The 16,336-nt window shown below is 38.9% G+C and overlaps 1 protein-coding gene across 1 annotated transcript in view; it reads left to right on the forward strand.

The window, feature by feature from the left end:
- Window positions 1-15,952, forward strand: part of F5 (coagulation factor V) — an 84,146-nt gene extending 68,194 nt beyond the window's left edge. The window contains exons 17-25 of the mRNA XM_019918728.3: window positions 1,027-1,206; window positions 3,079-3,195; window positions 4,078-4,149; window positions 4,976-5,079; window positions 5,684-5,839; window positions 8,060-8,204; window positions 10,541-10,692; window positions 13,623-13,805; window positions 15,527-15,952. Coding sequence (XP_019774287.2) covers window positions 1,027-1,206; window positions 3,079-3,195; window positions 4,078-4,149; window positions 4,976-5,079; window positions 5,684-5,839; window positions 8,060-8,204; window positions 10,541-10,692; window positions 13,623-13,805; window positions 15,527-15,670 — 1,253 coding nt within the window. The 3' untranslated portion in view covers window positions 15,671-15,952. The remainder of the gene's footprint in view (window positions 1-1,026; window positions 1,207-3,078; window positions 3,196-4,077; window positions 4,150-4,975; window positions 5,080-5,683; window positions 5,840-8,059; window positions 8,205-10,540; window positions 10,693-13,622; window positions 13,806-15,526) is intronic.
- Window positions 15,953-16,336: the final 384 nt, after the last annotated feature.

A 16,336-nucleotide genomic window follows, 5' to 3' on the forward strand; every position in this document is an offset into this window, starting at 1 on the left:
CATTAAGCTTTATCATTAAAATTTTGTATGCATTCATTTGTTAAGGTGATCAAGTTTATCAGATGCTTAAAACACACATATTTCAGTAAGGAGAGAGTTGATAAAGTCTGAGAACCCTAGACGTCCAAGCTGGGAAGGGGGCGGAGGAGCAATCAGACAAACGAGAGAATAAACATGAATGTCTAAGGCTGGTGGGTATAACAAAGATAAAGGCCAACTTCCTGGGCTTCCCTGGTGGTGCAGTGGTTAAGAATCCGCCTGCCAGTGCAGGGGACACGGATTTGAGCCCTGGTCCGGGAAGATTCCTCATGCCGCGGAGCGACTAAGCCCATGCGCCACAACTACTGAGCCTGCTTGCCACAACTACTGAAGCTTGCGCGCCTAGAGCCCGAACTCTGCAACAAGAGAAGCCACTGCAATGAGGAGCCCACGCACCACAACGAAGAGTAGCCCCTGCTCGCCGCAACTAGAGAAAGCCTGCGTGCAGCAACGAAGACCCAACAATGAAGACCCAACGCAGCCAAAAATAATAAATAAATAACCTTTTTTTTTTTTTTTAAACCGACTTCCTAATTTTGCCTGGAACTATCTCTGAATTTAGGAGGCCTTAGAGTGATACACTGCATATCCCCTCACTTACCCTCTTTCCTCTAATGACTAGAGTTCACTTATCTGCCCACATTGGTCCTTACCCTTTTCGTAGCCTAGGAAAATTCATACTACAAATATAAAGAATAAATGGATAAAGCACAAAACAGGAAAAGTGTAAATCTGGGGAAAAGAGTGATAAACTGATTGGAAAGGGTACTCACCCACACTTCTGCAGTAGGCTGGTGTAAGAAGGAAAAGGTGGCTCTGTTTCAGCCTCTTACTGATATTATGACATATAGGGGGCCCCTTACTATGTCTGTGTGGGATTGGGCATGCAGAGTAATAAAGAAGACGGGTGGTGAGCGGAAGGCCTCATATTTCCTCTTTCCTGATGTTCACAGATTTTTGACTGATTGCAACTCTCTGTCTTTTCAGCCATCAATGGGATGATCTACAACTTGCCTGGCCTGAGAATGTATGAGCAAGAGTGGGTGAGGTGGCACCTGCTGAACGTAGGCGGCTCCCAGGACATTCATGTGGTTCACTTTCATGGCCAGACCTTGCTGGAAAATGGCACTCAACAGCACCAGTTAGGGGTCTGGCCTCTTCTGCCTGGTAAAGATCTCGACAATGAAAAGAGGTCCCTGTGACAAAATGGCGAGAGCAGACAATCTTAGCGTCTGTAACTCTTCCTTATTCCCTCCTTGTGCATCTCCTTCCAAAGGGGTTAAAGCATGGGCTCTGGCATGGATCCTGGGCAAAGCCATATTCTAAACCTGCATGCAGAATACAGAAGAGCCAGCTAAATGTCTGCACTGTTTGTAGCACCACACAGACTAAATATGCAGCCCAGCTTTCTTCTACAGAGATGCTCTGTCTACTGCAGATTCTTCCAAGACATGATGTGTCACGCAGGCCAGGTCTAAAGCAGATTCCAAAATGAATCCCACGAGGTTCAGGCAGCTAAAGCTTTCTGTTGGGCGGAGATCAGAAACTTACCAGGATTTCGGGGTTCTTGAATTCTACTCCTCACTCTATCACCCTGATATCTTTGGGCAAGTGACTGTAGGAATCTGAATCTTAAACTGACTCATGAGGGGAAAAATATATTTTTAAATGATTATAAAAGCTAAAGAATAACAAAGGTATTTAAAGCTTTTCATATGCAAAATAATGATAAGGTTTAACAAACTACAATCATCAAAAAGGATTTTTACGTGCCAGCGAGTTGTTTGTAGGTGTGTATCGTAGGTGTGTGAGTGGAGGTGTAAGTGCTAGATGCCGTTGATCTTCAAACTGCAGTGGGCATAATACAAATTTACAAAGCTGGTTAAAACACAGATGCTAAGGAGAGATTTTGCTCTCAGAGATTTTGATCTGATAGAACTTGGGCAGGGGCCCAGGATTTTTAACATTTTTTTTGCATTTTTAACAAGCAGCCTACCTTCCATAAATGCCATCTGAGAAGCTAGTCAGGGCAGTCCTTTGACTTTGGGTGGGGAGGTTGCTGTGTGAATCAGCCTCAGATGTAGGCACCCAAGTCCAAACGAGCCCGATTTAGTTAAGGATGGGGTAAACAGGGTCCTTGTTTGTTTGAAACATGCCAGTTTCTCATTAACGAAGCTATAAAGACCCACTCTGTTAAAATCAGGGGCAGAAAGGATTAGGTCAAACTCACTCCTAACTTTTCACCAAGTGTTACCAGATCAGTCATCCTTTCCATGAGCCTGCGCGTGAGAAGCTGGGGTTCGCTGACCCACCTAAATCTTCATACCTAATATCTGCATTAGAGAGTAGAAGGCTGGAGGTCTTTTTTTTAGCGTGTTTGAGGAGGATGACCATCAGCTATTACTTTTTACTCACAATCTAGGAAATGGTCACATATTATAGTCAGCAGAATTTAAGTATTAACTGGCGGTAGGTAATGTTAAATACCAGAATGGATAATCAGAGATTTCAGAAATCTCACTCTTTCAGTGATTTTCTGAAACAATTTTTGTACATCTCTCTCTAAAATGTAAACTTTATAGAAAAATTGAAACATCGGGGAAGGATGTTTTATTTTAATTTTCTCAGATAAAAAAGAAAAACTAGAGAAATGAAGAGAGAGAAAGGAAACATGTACAGTATTTTTGAGGCCCAATGACATATCATTCAAGGTTGCTTTGATAAGCTGTATTATATATGGGTTAACTTGTAACATTATATTTAGATAAATGAAAGTTTCTTTCTAGTAAGGGGTGCTGGAGATTTTTTTAAGTCCCAGGGCAATTTATTTTTAGTAAGTTTGTGTGTGTGATGTCATTGTTGTTTTGTTTTGATCTCTTTGTTATACCTGTAGTCCTGCCTAAAGAGAAATGGGTAACTCTTAAGTTATATTCTAAACCACTTGCAATTCAGGGATTTTAGGATTCTTTGGTAGTGGTCAACCAATGTTAACCTGTTAATCTTTGTGTATGCAATGTTGTCCTTTACTCTCTATTTTAGGTTCATTTAAAACTCTTGAAATGAAGGCATCAAAACCTGGCTGGTGGCTCCTAGACACAGAAGTTGGAGAAAACCAGAGAGCAGGGATGCAAACGCCATTTCTCATCATAGACAGAGGTATCATCCAAGAGCCACATTATTTTTTTTAGCAGGAGAGTGCCTGTCCCTAGAATATTACCAATTTTTAGATTGGAAATATTCAACTCTGAGAACTCTGACATAACAGAGGCATAATCTGTAGCAGTAATTTCTTTTATTCTGACCTATAGTCTGACTATACTGCAAACATCAGTTTTAAGCCAAATGGTTCAAACCAAAGGCATTCCTCTCATTTGAGGAACTAATATAAAGCATCCTCCTTCATGATTTGTGATCCATGGGGAAATGAACGTAAGAAATGCTCCAGACTCCCAGAGTAGAGGAGGGGAGAGAAACCAGGAATTCAACTGTGACCGAGATAGTCACTGAACTTGGCGTTTCAGTATTCAAGAAACACAGTTTCCATCTGTCCATCCATCTGTCCATCCAACCAGCCAGCCAGCCAGCAAGCCAGCATTTATTAAGCACCTGTTGTACCAAGCACTGTGTCAACATCCAGATAGTTCAGTGGCTAGTATTCCCTTCTTTGATCAGTATATAAATAACATTGTAACTTTCAGGTCAACTTTTGAGAACATAGTCTTATGAGGGATAGTACTTAATATTGTAAAATGGCTTATTTTAAGATACAAACAGATGGAAATCAATTTAAAAAGTATTTGCATTTCAGGATAAGTTGTTTTCCACTAGGGCATCACTAATTTTAATGTCTATTAAAGGACCAGTTCTTGCTAGTACATTTACGATTTTATGGTCGGACATATTTAAGTCAGTGCCACACAGGTAGGTGAAAACATCGAATTACTGACCCACTAGAGGTATAATCCACAGCCATAGAGATTTTACTTTATTATATATACTCTCTAAGCAAAAATTATTCATTGTTCTATTTTTTTGTAGACTGTAAAATGCCAATGGGACTAAGCACTGGTCTCATAGCTGATTCACAGATCAAGGCTTCTGAGTTTTGGGGTAAGTAGTAGCATCATAGCCTGTAAAAGGCACCTCCTACAATTGTGCTGCATACGGCCCGCAAGACTGTACATGACAACGCTGCCTATTGAATCCATGGGCCATTGCTCCTCTCTAGGCTTTTCTCTACCGCAACATAGTAAAACAGCAGTAAAATATCTAATTACTGACCCACTAGAGGTATAATCTCTAACCGTGGAAATTTTACTTTGTTATATGTATCTTCTAAGCAGAAATTACTCATTACTCTGTTTTGTAGAATGTAAGATGTCAATGGAACTAACCCGTGAAATATTCTAGCCAGATTCACAGGGTCTTATAGGCCAGGTATTACAATCCCCATTAATAGAGCCCTTTGCTGCATCAACCATGCATCTGTTCAAGAAACTTTTTGTTCACCCACTGTGCGTCAGGAACTCCTCCCAAGTTTCCTCTCTCTGCCTCAAACTCTTCCCAACATCAGAAGGTCAATTGTAAGGGATCATGAGGCTCCCATAAATTCCTCCCATGTCTTTCCGTTAGGCAGGCACACTAGGCAGAAACCATATCAACATAACTGAGAAGCAATAAATGTGACCTATATGCAGTAAAGGGGGTGGGTGGTAGTTGACAGCTGTCCAAGCACAGGCCTGAAACCAAGATTTCATAATCAGGGACTGACTTAGTAGCTGAGGCCCGTGTCAATGACCTGGTCTCCTAATTGCAACAGAAGTTCCTTGAGGAATCTGGTTTTCCACTGGGACTAAACTCACTTGAGAAATTGCTAGCTGTATGTTTTTGTTTTTTTTTTTAATTCAGAATAAATTTTTTCTTCCTTTGGATTTAGGTTATTGGGAACCCAAATTAGCAAGACTAAACAATGGTGGATCATATAATGCTTGGATCGCAGAAAAACTTGCAGTAGAATTTAACCCTAAACCTTGGATCCAGGTATATCTTATTAACCTGATATATTAACCTGATAATATTTACTGCTACTGTTAATAGTAAAAATGTGGGGGTTTTGTTTTTGTTTTTTGGCAGCGCTACACGGATTGTGGGATATTAGTTCCCTGACCAGGGATTGAACCCAGGCCCTCGGTAATGCAAGTGCAGTGTCTTAACCACTGGTCTGCCAGGGGATTCCCTGTAATAATAAAAATGACAGTGATTTAATAATTTCTTCTTGTTGTTCTTGCAATGTTGTTAGGGGAAATGACAATTACTAGGTGCTAGGCACCATTCTAAGTACTTTACATACTCAAAATGAACCCTATGAGGTTATTTCTAGTAATATCCCATTTTACAGATTAAAAAAAAACCTAATGCACAGGGGGATTAACTAACTTCCCAATGTCACATACACTAGTGAGTGGTTGAGTTTGGATTCAAGTTCAGGTACCCTGTGCTCAAATATGGATTGCCCCTAGCCATTTTATTAGTTTATTAGGTGTTGGTTCTTTTTTTCTAAAGAAGGTTAGTTGTACAATGAATTAAGGCAGTGTGTGACTTGTTGACAAGGATGCTTCTGCTTAATGGCTTTTCTATATTGCAGGTAGACATGCAAAGGGAAGTCCTGTTCACAGGGATCCAGACCCAAGGTGCCAAACACTACCTGAAGTCTTACTACACCACCGAGTTCTTTGTGGCTTACAGCTCTGACCGGACAAACTGGCGGATCTTCAAAGGAAACAGCACTAGGAACGTGATGGTCTGTGTGCATTGTTGTTTCTTCCCGAGCCTAGGGTTATTATATCTTTTTTAAAAATACCTTTCTGGGTGTTATAAATACAAACGGCTTTCTTAGTGTCTTATGGAGGAAAGTGGTAAAATGAGGTGTATATATGTATTACAAATTAAAGGGATAAGCTTGACTTCTGAAATTCCAAAACTTCATAAAACTTGAAAAAAAAATCTCTTTATAATCAAACTAAATACCCAGACTTCTCAGATTGGCAGGTGATATGCAGTACAGTAGAATATCTGGTCTTGTGCCTTAAAGAGCTCATGCTAAAAATGGGCCACCCAGAGTTTTGATTTTACTAACTCTTACATTGTATTTTGTTCTCTATTTCAGTGTAACTGAAGGAAATAATAGTGTTAATACCAGTAATGCTCTGAGGCAGTGTGATTCTCACATTTTTTTTTTTGCTGCCATGCCTGAGGAGTGACTTTCCCCTGTTGGATCGTCCAGGGGCTCAGCCTGTTTATTCCCAATGACCCAATTATACCAGTCCTAATTCTTCCCCTTCTCCCTCACCCCCCTCTTCAAAGAAAGCTATCTGAATGCAAGGAGTCAGTCCATCATTATTACACCGATAACCTTGAATCATTTTCATTTTTTCTGTAAATCATTTACTATGTTACTATCTTCTATGTTATCATCTAGTTATTTCTAATAATAAATTATTTGCACTATACCTTAGAATAGATCATGAAAATCTTAAATTATGGTTCTTACCAATCAGTATTGGTGACAGTACACAAATTACAGTTAAAGTCCATAGTTTAAAGATTTTTGCATCTATGTTCATGAGGGATATTTGTGTGTAGTTTTATTTGTTTATACTGTCCTTTTTGTTTTAGTATCAGAGTAATACTAGCTTCATAAAATAAATTAGGTAGTGTGCTCTTCTATTCTGTTTTCTGGAAGAGATAATCTAGTATTGGTGTTAATTCTTTAAACATTTGGTATAATTCACCAGCAAAACCAGGTGGACCTGGAGATTTGTTCTCTGGGAATGTAAAAATTACAAATTCAATTTCTTTAATAGTTACAGGCTCTTCAAATTACCTATTTCATATGGGGTGAATTTGGATAGTTTGTGTTTTTTCAGTCAATTGGTCCATTTCCTCGAAGTTGTTAAATTTGTGTGTAAGAGTTGTTTGTAGTATTCTCTTATTATCCTTTTGATGTCTGCAGGGTCTGTAGTGATATTGCCTATTTCATTTATGATATTGGTAATTTGCATCTCTTCTCTTTTTGCTTTGTCAGACTTGCTAGAGATTTGCCAGTTTTTAAAGATCTTTTCGAATAACTGGCCCTTTGTTTCACTGCTGTTATCTATTGCTTTTCTGTTTTCAATATTCCTGATATCCGCTCTTTTGTTTTAGTTGGCTCTTCCTGACACTGTTCTGGCAGGGAAATGGGATGGGGCACAGCCTCTTTACAGCCAGGTAGAGGTCAAAGTCCATTCCCTACGTGGCCTCCTCTGTTGACACCTGAGCTGGGACCCCTTCTCTTTGCTGCTGGTGGGGGATGGGATGGTATCCACTGACACTGCAGGAGTGGGAGCCTTATTAGAAGCTGGAAGAGATGAAGATCCTGGGTCTCTATTTGGCTTTCTCTGACACAACCCCAGTCAGGGTGTTGGGGTGCCTCCTTACAGTCTCATGAGCATGGAAGTCTAGGCTCCCCAGTTGGCCTTTGCTGCTGTGGGTAGGGAAGGGGCCACAGTGTTTTCTATTCTACGATGTTTGGCTTGAAGTAGAATAATTGTTATCTAAAAGTTTTCTGTCTTGTTAGACTGCTCTTTTCTGGTCCTGAGGCTAGAGAAAGAAGGCTTTTGCTGGCTTTTTTTTTTTTTGTCTGCACCTATTCGTGTTTCCTGGTTCCTGGCTTCTTTACTTATAAGTCTGTATATGCGGTAAAAAGAAAACCCAGGGGACTCACCACTGTGTTGTTCCTTGGGTCCTGAGAACCCTAGCCAGTCTGCCTTTTCTCCACCTTTCAGAGTCTTTTTATGTTTTCAGTTGTGCTTATACCATCTTCCTGAAGTGGAAGTATTCCCAGGTATCTTTTAAGACCAAATTAATTTGATTCGGGCTACATGAAAACTTAATATTACCATATTAAATTGGATGAAAATTTTATTATAAAATCACCTTATAGAGAATTGTTATATAACTAAATTTTCCTCTCTTCCTCTAGTATTTTAATGGCAATTCGGATGCCTCTACAATAAAAGAGAATCAGTTTGACCCACCGGTTGTGGCTAGATATATTAGAATCTCTCCAACTAACTCCTATAACAAACCTGCCCTTCGATTGGAGCTGCAAGGTTGCGAGGTTAACGGTAAGGAACACAGATGCATTGTTTTCTAGCTGCCACTCAGAAAATCAAGATTTGGGGGGTATGGGAGAATGGGTAGAATTTTTAGTTCTCTTCACTTAGGCTCCTAGAAAATCCTTTGTGAAACAGAGGTTCCACTCAGGTAAACTCTCATTGTGATCTAGACTGAGACTGGTTCTGTCAGCCGGAGGGCAGGCTCTCTGAAGAGCTCCTGGATCATATGGACACTGCCTTGACCCTCGAAGGAAGGGCCCTAGCGAAGAACGACCTCCATCAGCCCATTTTCAATAAGAACTGAGAGTCAAACTAGGTCTGACTCTTCCAAAGTCTTCCAGCCAGGTCACTCAGACTTTAATGTAATAAAAGTATCTAGCAACATTACTGGCATATATTAGGTGTTCAGTGAATGTTTTTGAAATATACATCTGCCTCCCAACTTCCTGAAACCTTCCTTGAACTCTGTATTCTGTTTCACACTCTATGTAGGTATCCAAGCCTTTTCTATGTAAGCTTCTATTTTTCAGGGGATGTAATGTGACCTGTGGTATAAATAAATCTAGATAATCATAAATGGTCATAATAAAATTCTACTCTATATAACAAGATGCTTAGGGATTTTATCAACTCTTCTTCTTCTCTGACTCTTAAAGTGGTGCTTTCCAATTTTTTTCACTTCAAAGCACATATAAAATATAATACCTGTCTCACAGTCTGGGGTAAAAGGATGAAGCAATCCACCCTGGGCTTGGCTGATCTAGGCACCATCTAGCTGCTCAAGGGCTGAGGGGGGAGGGAGATCAATATACAGGCACACCTGTCCAGCAAAAATATTCTTCAACAAGGAAGGCAAAATAAAGACATATTTATACAATATATATGTATATATGTGTGTGTATATACATATATACACACACACACACACATACAGACACACCTAAAACTTGCTGTGGCACATCTGTTGGGGAGCTACAGTGCCTTCTCTCAGGGTAGAAGGAAGAAACCATGGCTTACAGTGGAGAAAGCTGAACCTTGGAATAAGTTTCTTATCAGCTGATAAGAAACTTGTCAGCAGATAACAGTACAATAAACTCTTGATATTCATGAGGGACATGGAAATGGACATTTTGCCAATGTTCAGATAGCAATGCTATGTAACATCTTCCACATAAAATGCAAATTTGGGGGATTTCTCTGGCAGTCCAGTGGTTAAGACTTCGCCTTCCAACGCAGGGGGTGCATGTTCGATCCCTGGTGGGGAGTTAAGATCCCACATGCCTCATGGCCAAAGAACCAAAACATTAAACAGAAGCAGTATTGTAACAAATTCAGTAAAGACTTTAAAAATGGTCCACATCAGAAAAAAACTGCAAATTTTGATCAGGCAGGAAAACCTGAAACAGCTCTATAAGTCATTATCGTTTTTCTTTCCATATGGTATGCGATGTAACTGGTAGTTTGTTCAGGTCATAGAGTCAAGCTACCCTAAAATGTGACATTCAACAATGTTAGTCTATTTAAAACTTCTATTTTCTATACAAGAAGTATTACTTTCTAAGATCTCTTCACTTTCTTGATGTTTATATAATTAGTATTAGCAGTAAGCTTTCTTCTTTGAAGCCTTTTTTTCATGAAGAAAGTAAGGTATCACTTCAAGAAAACGTCTGCATGATTTGCTAGCAAGAACAAAGTGTCACAAAGATGATGATGATGGGCAGTCAGCTGGGCTCACTCACTAGATATGTTTCTTACACTCACAGATCAGCTTTGTTGCCTGTGACATTCAAATTCATGCCTTGGCAAAATTCTAAAGGGTGTATCACATGCATCACCCTCAAAGGGTTGGAAATAAAATATTAAATGTGACTACCAAGGTCCCCTATAACTTCTTCTTTGTAGCTTTTGTTAGAAGAAATAGAGTATGTTTTTATATACATAGATACTTTAGGAGTATTGTCTACCTCAAAGCAAAGAGCAAAGTTTCCATGACTCACTGAAGGAGGGAAATGAGTTTAGATGTTTAGAACATGGTATTTGATGTCAGACTGCCTGGGCTCAAAGCTAGTTTCTGATTCTTCTAGCAGTATTATTTTAGTCAAGTTACTTTTTCTTGCTGTGCTTTTGTTTTCTCGTTCGTAAAATGGAGATATTTAAGAGCATTAAGTAATACGTGTGAAGCCTGAAAACAGGGTTTAGCCCTTGGACAATAAATGTTCATTGCTGTGATGGTTGTTTTTGTCATTACTTAGCAGTAATATTATTTCTTGTCTCCTCTGAAGTACAAAATGCCATGCAAGGAATATCATGGTATATAATTAATCACGTTATTTTTTTCTTGACAGGATGCTCCACACCGCTGGGTATGGAAAGTGGAAAGATAGAAAACAAGCAAATCACAGCTTCCTCAATTAAAAACTCTTGGTGGGGAGATTACTGGGAACCCTTCCTTGCCCGTCTTAATGCCCAGGGCCGTGTGAATGCCTGGCAAGCCAAGGTGAAATGTCCCCTGCAAATGGAATTCTCTCAGCCTTTCAGAAGAAAGCATAGGCCCTCACTACAGGGAACATGGGGGCCCTGGGAAGCCAGAGTATCATCTCCTGCTTCTGCAGATTATGATCCTAGGTCTGAGAACTAGGCTGTGTGCTGTCTTGATAGCTTTAGCTCAAACTTTGGCTCGGAGAGAAGTTATCATCTCTGTGGTCTTGATTTAGACTAGGGGTGGGCAAAATTTTTCTGCAAAGGCCCAGATAATATTTTAGCCTTTGTGAGACATACATTCTCTGTCGTAACTACTCAACTCTGACACTGTTGCAGGGAAGCAGCCGTCAACAATACGTAAATGCATCAACATGGCTGTATTCCAATAAAACCTTATTTACAAAAGCAGGCAGTAGGCCAGGTTTGGCCTTGGGCTGTAGTTTGCCAACTCCTGATCGAGACAACTTCCATTAGGGATAAATGACTTAGATTTGCAACATCTTGTCTTCTTTTTGCTCTCTCCAGAATTTAGCAATATTTTTCATTTTCTTAAGAGTGTCATTTAAATTGTTTTGTTCTCATTTTCTCAGAACTTTGTAACATTCCTTTTGATAATTGGCAGCCTGATAAGATGCTGCAAAACCAGGTTTATAAATATGTGATCTAAGTTTTGCAAACATCTCGCAGAGAGTTATATTGCCCTTGATATTAGCCCATTGAGTAATTAAGGTAACTTTTAGTTCTAGGGTAACTATTAATAATTGACTCATATTTATTTCATTCTTCGACTGACCTGAAAAATCTGAATGGCATCAGAAATCAGAACAGGCCAGTCAATCAACTCAATCCAGGTTCCCTGTTTTCTGTCCTCCTAACTCCCTCCCTTAAGGAAGCTACACTCCAATTCCCTGGACTCTGTATAGAATCCCACGTCCTAATCTTAAATCAGGCCACCAGATAAAGGAGGAGGGAATGGTGTGATGCAAGGGGAGCAAATAGAAGAGACTATCTGGGCCCAATACAGAGAGTCTTGGGCAACTATGTCTGTGCCTTGAGACTCATTTCTGGATCATCACAGAATTACAGAATGTTAGAAAGGCAAAGGGTTTTACAAAGCATCTGGTCCATATTTTCCTTTTAAGTCCAAACGCAAAAGAGGTTAAATAATTTTAGCTTAGCCTGGTGGCAGAATCAGGAATCCCACTCTCCGGATAGACAGATCTATGCTCCTTGCACCATTTGAAGCAACCCAGGCACCCCATTTTGCAATTTTGCAAAGGGGGGAACTGAGACCCACAGAAGTTAAAGTAATAATGTTGTGTAACATTATATTGATTTAATTTCTATAATATAAATAAAATAAAATAAATATAACTAAAATAAAGGGACTTCCCTGGCGTTCCAGTGGTTAGGACTCCGCTTCCACTGCCAGTGGCCTGGGTTTGATCCCTGGTGGGGGAATTAAGATCTTCAAACCATGCAGCACGGCCCCAAAAAAAAAGTTAGAGAGAGGGTATCAACCAATTCTTTCCCAGATGCCCCTTTAGACCTGTCCATGGTGTAACCTTGTCATCCCACCCTCCATTTTATAGCCTTTTAAAAAATTTTGCCCTCTCTATAATTTGCTCTTAGTTTTGTGATATAGTAAAGGCTGCAAAGATAAAAGTCTAATTTTAATTTTTAAAGCTGTCATTTTAAATCTGGAATTTTAGGTCAAAACTATTTGTTTCACTTAACCTTCAACAGTATGAAATGTCATGTACAGGGTTTCTTTAGAGAGGTGGAAAATCTAAGCCAGACATATGCAGGTATGCACGCAGACTGAAGTGTCTCTGCCTCCTCGATGCCTCCAAAAAAAATGTACACTTACAAAGCTCCCCTAGCTAGCTATCTGCATTCTGTATCACTCGTACAACCTTGATTTGAAGACACACTAAAACACCACCAGATGTCACTAGAGGGTGTTACAAAATTAACCAAAATTATCTAATACAGCCATTTTAATTCAATTAATTTGCTTAAAAAATACAATAACATGTGACTACACATATACATACACACATATGTGACCACACATGTGACTACACACATATATACATATGTGACTACACATATACATACATATGTGTGTACACATATACACATACAGACATGCACATATGAGTGATGTTGAGAAAATATATCAATATTCCTTATTTCATACAGAATTGAATGAGACTATGGGGCATGATAAACCTCCCAAAGATGAAAATTAATCTCAGATTACTCTAAAACTCAATTAGTCTTTCTGATTCTTTCTGCAAGCGTCTATCATCAAATTAGGCATTTTGTTAGGCCAGAGACAGGACAACTACTATGCCACACCCAGCCCTGGGTGTCGCTTTATTAGGTCTCTCAGATATTACATTTATTTGAAATATCAGAAAAGAAGAAATTGGACTACTTCTCCTAATGGACATTAGCAATGGAAAGAAAAGTGGGGCTTTTCTAAAATGAGTTAAATTGGGAGAGGATACTATCTAATTCTCTCTCAGATAACTCTTCAGTAATATCACCATAGCATTTAAATAAACTTGCTTAAGAGAAAAATATTTACAGGTAATTTAGCAATTTAATGCTTTTTCTCAAATAAAATGTATTTATTTGTTGAGCACCATCTGTGTGCCATACATCGTGGTGAACACCTGAAAACAAAACTAAGTCCCTGCCCTCAAAGGGTAAGGAACACAAGTAAACACATAACTGTTGTACAATGCGTGAAATATTCCAAAAGTTTATAAACCTGCTGACAATAAACAAGAAGGACAGGGAAGGATTCTAGGAGAAAGGGAATCCTCAGGGATGAGACAGAAAAGAAATCCTTCCAGCTCAGTGCATTTCTGAGTATCTTGGTCTAAAAAAGCAAAGGTTTTAATGTCAAATGCATTGTTCTAATCATTTTCATAGGCAAACAACAACAATCAGTGGTTACAAATTGATCTGCTCAAAATCAAGAAGATAACAGCGATTGTAACACAGGGTTGCAAGTCTCTGTCCTCTGAAATGTATGTGAAGAGCTACACCATCCAGTACAGTGACCAGGGAGTTGAATGGAAACCTTACAGAGAGAAATCCTCGTTGGTGGACAAGGTACAGGGGTATCTTGGCAAAAAGAAAACAATTTGAAAACTGCTATGATGAGAACAGAACCTCAAATTTGCAAATAGTTCTTTGTATTCGATAAGCATGCACTGACATGCGTCACTCTTTAAGTCTTCTAAGTCCTAGCTCTGTAAGTAGCTGGTCTTGGGACAGGGACCATGCACACTATCTTTCTGCTTTGACTGAGCCACCTGTAAAAGAATGAGGACAAAACAGCAGCGGGTGGTGTGAAGTTTAATTAGCTCTGATTGAGAAAGATGGTGAAAGGGTTATCTCAGCCTGCTTGGACTGTATAACAAATTACCATAGACTGGGTGACAAACAAAAAACACGTATTTCTCACAGTTCTGGAGGCTAGAATCCTAGATCAGGGTGCCAGCATGGTTGGGTTTTTAGTGAGGGCAGTCTTCCTGGTTGTGCTTTCATATGGCCTTCCTTGGTGCGTGCACACAGAGATGCCATGAGGGCCCTACCCCCATCCTAGCCCTAATCATCTCCCAAAGGACCCACCTCCTCGTATCATCCCATTGAGGATTAGGGTTTGAACATATGAATTTTGGAAGGATACAAACATACAGTCTGTAACAGGGGTCTAGAAAACCTTCTACCATATTAACATTAGCTTGGATGTACTTGTTATTCATGGCTGATCACATACATACCCATGGCCATATACCTTTCAGTGTCATATTGTTATTCAAACAATTGTTATCCTTCCGGATGAGGAGACTAATTTCCTGCAAGATGAACTATTCATTATACTCCTAAATTCCTAGTTATGCGGTTTTAAAATACTACCAGAGGCAAAGCTAAGGAGAGGAACCTAATATTCCAGGAATGGGAATTGGGCTGAAACCAGTAGGAGGCGCAACACGGGAGAAGGGGATGGACATTTATGCTCACCATGGGCTCAGCACTTAATCTCAGTTAATGGATTTGAATCTCTTTCTCTCTAAACCCCTGGGTTGTTTATTTGTTAGGTTTGGTTTGGTTTATTTCTCACGTATCAAGATATCCTCATAGTAGGGCAAAAATCATTTTTATAAACAAATAGTGACTTAGCTTCTGATGTGTGTACATCTTGAGGAACTTGCTGGGGATGACAGAAACACACCTAAAACACAGTTTAGTTGATGATATAGGGCATATGACAAAAAGGATAAATAAAAATACATGATGTATTTTATTTTAAAAGTTAGTAATAGCTAACCATTTATTGGTGCCCATTATCTGGCACTTAATAAAGACGTGTCATATGTTTACATACTCTTTAAACTCTTTACAACAACTTCTATGAGGTAAAATTTATTATCCCCATTTTGCCAATAAGGAAATGGATAATCAGAGACTACAAGTAATTTGCTCAAAGTCACATAGCTACAAAGGGGCTAAAGGCAGATATGCTTTTGCGGCTGCCCCACAGCACCATATCAGATTTCTTTATTTTTCCCTGTTCCAACTCAGATCACAGATGAGGTGATATCACTAAAGAGGTACGTCTGGAGTGTGAGTTCATAATTGATTGAGGATCATCTTTGTGATACTGTTGTATGTGTTCATTAATGCCCACAGTTTGAACTAAAAGGATAAAAAATTATAAGTTTTTCAAATTGAAATACAGTTGGTATACAATATTATATTACTTTCAGGTATAAGATTTTTATACCCATTATGCCATCCTTAAAGATTTTCTCATATTTTGCTTTCAGATTTTCGAAGGAAATAATAATATCAAAGGACACGCGAAGAACTTTTTCAACCCACCAATCATTTCCAGGTTTATACGCATCATTCCTAAAACATGGAATCAAAACATTGCACTTCGCCTGGAACTCTTTGGCTGTGATATTTAATAGAATTGATTATTCTAAAAGATAGGAGGGACTCAAAGATATCAAACCATTTAGAGTGGACAATGTATTTTAGAGCTATTTTAAATATTAAAATTTTTCCACTATTTCTCTTTTTTCTATTAGAGAATAAAATTTTATATGTGAAACCTTTATAACTTCTTATAACCACTAAGTAAGATGATGACTATTATCTCTGCATTAATTTGAGTATAGATGGGAAAATATCAAGAACCAACAAGAAAAGGCTTATCTTTCACTGATTAAAAATGCTATATAAAGTAATATTCATGTAGTTAACATTCTTCATTATAGTTCTCCAACCCTATACACATTAATAAAAGAGATATTACTCTTTTAAAGCATTTATAAGCCCAGATAACTTTCATTCCTATATTTTTCTTTAAAAAAAAAACTATGATTTAAGAGTATAGGAAACAAACAGTATTTCTCAATGGTTTGTTTTTCTTGACAGTGGAGAGAAAAAGTCTTACTATATGAAACGACACGTGCTTAAAATACCCTATCTTACTGACACGATAATGACTTTTCTGACCCTCCACGAGTAAAGATACAAGTAAGCATGTTCTCAGTGGTCCCGCTGCCCTTGTGAATCTGGCCTGGTCTCCCTTGGGACTGATTGCATATATTGATGTTCAGGGTTAGGGA

Source organism: Tursiops truncatus, chromosome 1, assembly GCF_011762595.2.
Source record: "Tursiops truncatus isolate mTurTru1 chromosome 1, mTurTru1.mat.Y, whole genome shotgun sequence".
Taxonomy (NCBI): domain Eukaryota; kingdom Metazoa; phylum Chordata; class Mammalia; order Artiodactyla; family Delphinidae; genus Tursiops; species Tursiops truncatus.